At 40.6% G+C, this 6,111-nt stretch overlaps 1 protein-coding gene across 1 annotated transcript; it reads left to right on the top strand.

Moving 5' to 3' along the window:
* Positions 1 to 3,948: 3,948 nt before the first annotated feature.
* On the top strand, positions 3,949 to 5,539 carry LOC143530467 (F-box protein At1g67340-like). The gene is made up of 3 exons (XM_077025998.1): positions 3,949 to 4,240; positions 4,341 to 4,503; positions 4,708 to 5,539. The coding sequence occupies exons 1-3, from the start codon at positions 3,990 to 3,992 to the stop codon at positions 5,428 to 5,430; spliced, it is 1,137 nt and encodes a 378-aa protein (XP_076882113.1). The 5' UTR covers positions 3,949 to 3,989; the 3' UTR covers positions 5,431 to 5,539.
* The last annotated feature ends 572 nt before the right edge of the window (positions 5,540 to 6,111 follow it).

Below are 6,111 nucleotides of genomic sequence, written 5' to 3' on the forward strand. Positions count from 1 at the left end.
CGTAAGACGAGCGCGGGTACAGTGTTAAGGCAAAACCCTTCACATACCTAGCGCTCCGCTGGGAATTGAAACCAAGAAGGATCTTCTGGGCAATGCTTGCGGAAACGGAAATAACATCCCCGCATAGCGGGAACGTCGAGAACTACGTTGTTTGAAGCTCCAGGATGGAATTGGTGGTTTTAACATAATTGATCACTATGTTCAAAACTACCAAAACCTCATGGAGAATCCACAAGTGGGACTCAACGCTCCTGACATGCGAGGAGGTTACAGACCTACCCGCATCATACCCAAAGATCAAGCAGGAAACTCGGGAATTTCTGCAAGTGACAAGGATTCCGCGGGAAGAATCCCCATGGAAAACCTTAAAAAACCCCTTTTCAAAACCCTTTGCTTAAGTCCAAAAGTTCACCTCACTTTATTAAACACTCATGAGAAGAACATTGGACTGGGGGGACTTGAAGAGGTAGGTCCCAGCAGAGCCCAGTTGGACCCGCAAGACTCACCTTGAAGAAGGACGTCTGCGCAGAAACCAACTGGATCCGCAGGACCAACCATGCTCAGAGACGTGACGTCCTTACGCGCAGTACGCAAGCTGTTCCCGCAGGAAATGCCTCCCGATGGTGAAGGACTCCGCCTGTTCCCGCAGCTTCGGATACAAGCCATCAGGGAAGGCCACCCGCGCAGCAAGGCTACACGCACAAGGCACTTAGCTCTCAATCACTCAGTGTCACCTGAAGGAATGAGCAAAGCCGGGAACAATCCCGCACAAGGGCGGGAGGGGGAATACTCCCGCCCAAATAAACCAGTCCGTACGATACGGGAAGATCTTCTGTACTGTACCTGACGAGGTATGGGCAAAAGATCTGACTAAAGATACGACAGCTTATTGACAACAGTATGGCGAGCAGCATGCTCCTGTACTGTGTCACTATTAGCCGCTGCCTACTCACCAACTACTGCCATACCACGTGCATAGCCGGCAGTTGGTGGAAAAGGAATGGTACACAGCAGGCCTGGTCACTATCAGCCGCTGCCTACCCACCAACTACCAGCAGGGCACGTGCGTAAGCCACTGTTGGTTGAACAGGAATACTATTCAGCCGGCCACACCTCCTTGGAAACCTACCTTCGGCTATAAATACCACAAATGGTATGACCATCTGATCTTATCTTGTATCATCATATTATACCTGATATCTGCTCTAGCAATCTCTTAATATACACTTATTTAAATAGCAATCTAGTCTGATTCTCACGCCGGAGGGTAGTCACAAGGAGGAACCCCCCCTTCTCAGTGACAAGCTCACGGTGTCTGTTTTGTAGGTTATCAGAAGAACCATCTTCTCTGGGTCTAACCCCTCGTGGGAAACATCTATCTAACCCCCAGGTTACCAGTAATCTGCTTGGGGTCCGGTTAGTGTTTCTTCAAAACCACTAATATTCGTTTTTATCATGCGTTGTGTCTGCCATGCTAGTTTTTTCGTGTAGACGGCGGAATTGCTTAAATTCCATAAATCCGTCTATAAAACATTTGACAATGTAAACCTAATTGATTGCCTGATGACCGTAAGATTCGATGATTAAAACATTAAAGTCAAAATATGGATGATTAATTTATATTTTAATTTTTCGTTTGATTTTAATCATTTAAGCATAGTCCGACATAAGGACCATATTAAAGTCGAAAAATGGTCGTAATCAGGAACATGTTAGGCATCCGAGACGGCGGCCGGCCGTGGCATTTGCATTACAGGAATATTGATTATTATTTGATTGCATTCACAAAATATAAAGAAATAGTAAATTTCATTTGAAGTCATTCAATTTAAGGAAGAGCAAATTCGTCGCCGGTATTGGTACCGAAATCGGTATCGTCGGTACTAAATCGGTACCAAAGTTTTGAGTTTCGGGATGTGTATGGTACTGATATTTTCCGAAAATTTACCTTCAATATTGAAACCATACAGGTATATTCGGTTCGGAAGTACAAAGAATTTGAGATTTTCGGGATCCAAATTTTTGGTACCGATACCGATCATCCCTAGTTCAATTCATTGTAATTTGGGATAGTTGTTTGTAAAGTTTAAAGTTTATGTGTGGTAATTATTTAAAACTTTTTTTATTTGTGGGACAAAAATATATTTTAAGCTTTTTGAAAAAGTAAATTAGTTAAACTAAAAAAGAGAGAAAATTAGACCATTTTGCGAATTTAGTCCTTAGATTTAAAAAAATGCAAATTTGGTTCAAATATTTGTGTAGGTTGCATGTTTAGTCACCATTGTTAATCCTGATTAGTTTTTAGCGGAACAGTGATGTAAAAATGTTTGAACTAAGTTTGTGATTTTTAAAATTTAAGGACCATACTTGCAAAATGATCAAACCACAAGTACCATTTGTAGAATTTTCTTCTAAAAATGTATAATGAGGAAATATATTTCTCATAAAAACACCTTGACATTTAAGGTGGTGTTTAATTTGAGTTTGATATGTGAATGATCTGAAGATGGTCCAAAAGATAACGAATTCTTGTTGGAGGAGCTACTCCTCAAATTCTAAACACACCCTAGTGACGTTAGTGAAGTTCGGGCACAAGTTTGTTTATTAAAAGAGGTTCAATTAAAGTTCGAGCTAGTTTTGGCATTTCTACACCCTAGTGACGCATTATGAGGTGGATCAGATTCGGTTTATTTTACGATCACTAACATAAAAACAATCACCATGAACAAATATATAGTTTTCTTATAACACTTTGGACTATTTGGTGTTTGATTTTCTTTAAAGTTGATACCAACAAAAGATGCCCCCAATTTAATATTGTTAGGTCAATAGAAGTGACAAAACATATGAATTGATGTCCAACAAAGTTGTCAAGTAGGCCTTTCTATCTTAGATACCATTCAACCTAGCTTAGGAATCTTGGGATGCTTGGTTGAATCATTTTTAACCTCTTAAGCCTCAAAACAACAAGGAGAACTTGACAATAGTAATCAAACTTGACTTCTTTTTGGTGTTTATATTGGGTTATTATTATTCCATACCCAATAATTAACATGATGCTTTACTTGGGTTTACTATGAAGGTTGTGGCGACTTTATGTTGGTAGGCGACATGAGTGACATCTAATGTGTTGTTGGGCTCAGGGACCGTGGGTTTGTTGTGGGTCAGGCTGCGTTGAAGGCTGAATCGGGCAAAGTTGTTAAACACGAGAAAGCTTGTTTAGATAATCAACATGTCTTTCTACCCTTTGCCTTTGATACATTTGGTTTTCTGGCTCCAGAGGCTGTGAAATTTTTGAGTAGGGTTCAGCGCGTCGTACACGGAACCTCTTCAGCTTCTAGGTCCCAAAACTTCGTTTTTAGCAGGATTGGCTTTGCTGTTCAAAAGGGGGTTGCGGCGCAACTTGTTGCCCGTTTGCCTGCCACTTTATTGTAATCGTTTTATAGTAAATTATATAAAACTTCATGAGTAAAAAAAAAAAAAAACTATACCACATGGTTGGGCCAGATAACGGTGGCAGGGTTGGGCCAGATAACGGTGGCCTTTTGCCGTTGGCCGTTCAAAAAAAACCCCCCCGAATAAACGGAACTAATTAACGAAAAACAATTGACTAATTTAATCGAGACTAATAACTGTACGGCTGGGTTGGGTCAGATGACGGTGGTTTTTGCCGTTGGCCATTCAAAAAAAAAGCACCCCGAATAAACAGATCTGATTAACGAAAAACCGATTGACTAATTTAATCAAAACTGATGACCGAATCGAACCGTACACACCCGTAACCGAGGGCCAAAAAAATGTTATTTTAATTGTCAAATCTACATTTTAATGTTCGGCGGCGTCGTTTTCGTTGTTGTGTTTCATCTAACCCCTCTTGCTTCCTATCTATATATATAAGGCCTCAGTTTTCCCTTCCCATATTAATATCACACAACCTATACGTACACTTTCTCTATATCTATATCTCTAGTGTTTTTACACACAAGGAAATGAGAACAAGAAGAGGTGGTTATTATTCAAAGGCAAATAATAATATTATTTGTGACAAAAGAAGAAAAATAAGTGATTTTCAGCGTGATTATATGATACCATGTCCGAAACGTGTAAAGTCGTGTCGAATGACTGTTTCGGGCCAGTGTGATTTATTCGATTCGCTTCCCGACGATATCGTCTTGTTTATTTTAGCTAAACTCGGGTCATCGGCTCGTTGTGCGACGGATTTTGTTAATGTTTTTTCCACGTAAGCGTTCGCGAAATAAATGAAAAAAAAAGTTTGTTAAGTTTTATTATTATTATTATTAATTGATTTGTGTTTTTTGTATTTGTGGTTTGTTGGGTAGATGTAAGAGATTAAACGAGTTAGGTGCTAATTCACTGGTGTTGTCGAAAGCGTCTTCGAAAACGTTTGCGGTGAAGGCGAAGAATTGGTCCGAATCGACTCACCGGTTTTTGAAACGGTGCTCGGATGCTGGGAATGTTGAGGCGTGTTACACGCTCGGCATGGTTAGTGTAATTTTATTTCTTCGTCACTCAGATTCGTTTTTTTTTTTTTTATATTCAACATTCTGTTTCTGGGTATTGGGTATTTATTGACGGAAGAATTTTATTTCTGCGTTGCTCAGATTCGTTTTTTTTTATTCAACATTCTGTTTCTGGGTATTGGGTATTTATTTATTGACGGAAGAATTTTATTACTGTGTTGATCAGATTCGTTTTTACTGTTTGCAAAACCGAGGAAGCGGCGCGTCGTTAATGGCGAAAGCGGCGATAAATTCCCACGCGCCGTCGTTGTACTCGCTAGCGGTGATTCAGTTCAACGGCAGCGGCGGGACCAAAACCGACAAGGACTTACGCGCCGGTGTGGCGTTATGCGCCCGCGCGGCGTTTCTCGGCCACATTGACGCGCTCCGGGAGCTCGGACATTGTCTCCAGGACGGCTACGGCGTTCGCCAGAACATCGCCGAAGGGCGGCGGTTTTTAGTTCAAGCGAACGCGCGTGAGCTCGCAGCGGTACTATCCACAACACCCGCCTCATTGGTATCGGGTAACTGGCTTACGTGGAATCCGTTACCCCATCTCCGCAACGGACAACCTGTCCCCAACCTAGTGGGGCCAGGTTGTCCGTTGCTGAGTGATTTTGGGTGTAACGTACCACCGCCGGAGCCTAACCCGGCAAACCAATTTTTGTCTGATTGGTTTGCCGGGGAGGTACCGGGAGCTAGTCTCCGGTTATGCTCACACGCGGGTTGTGGCAGACCGGAGACCAGACTCCATGAGTTCCGGCGGTGTTCCGTTTGCGGAACAGTTAATTACTGTTCCCGAGCGTGTCAAGCGCTCGACTGGAAGTTAGGTCATAAGATGGAGTGTACACAACCGGGTGAAGATAACGGAAATGTGGATGGAGATGACGGAATGCTTGTGGAGAGTTAAAACGTTAGACGTTAACGGTAACGGTAACGGTAACGGAGAGGTTAACGGTAGTCGAGGATGCTTTCTTTTGACGTACGCCGGAATATAGACGTTAGTAAGAAAAGTTTTTTATTTATTTTTATTTTTATATTTTTAGGGTAGCAAATTTTGTACAATATAAGTAGTTTTCTTTTCTGAAAAAAGCTAGTAATTTAAATTCTCAAAGTATAAATGGAAACTTAGAATTTATGTTAATGCATTTAAGTATGTTTATTAGGAAGTTTTTTTAAAACGTCTTTGGACCTGTGTATTACATGTCAGATTGTCTCTGAGAATTTTTTATAGTTTCGTGGCTCGAACGAGTAAAAAAAGCCCCCTAAATAACATTTTTAATTATTTATAACCATGACATTTGGTCTCGTGGACGGGCACTATTTCCATTATTGTTATTGTAACAATAAGTAATTTATAGGTTATTGTTTTAAAATACAATTATATATAAAATATATATATACATTTTTTTAATAATTATAGGTCTCTGGGGAGATTGAACTTGGGTTTGTAGCGGGTAGCCCTCATTTGGGTTGGGCCTGATTACATGGATTTTTTTAACGAAGATAAAATATAATAATTATGTATTCAAAAGTTATACACAAACAATCATAAAGGTATATAGGATACATAAATATAGTTTAAAGATAA

This window comes from Bidens hawaiensis, unplaced genomic scaffold, assembly GCF_021521415.1.
Source record: "Bidens hawaiensis isolate Kalapana, Puna unplaced genomic scaffold, B.hawaiensis_p1.1 tig00008946_1, whole genome shotgun sequence".
Lineage (NCBI taxonomy): Eukaryota > Viridiplantae > Streptophyta > Magnoliopsida > Asterales > Asteraceae > Bidens > Bidens hawaiensis.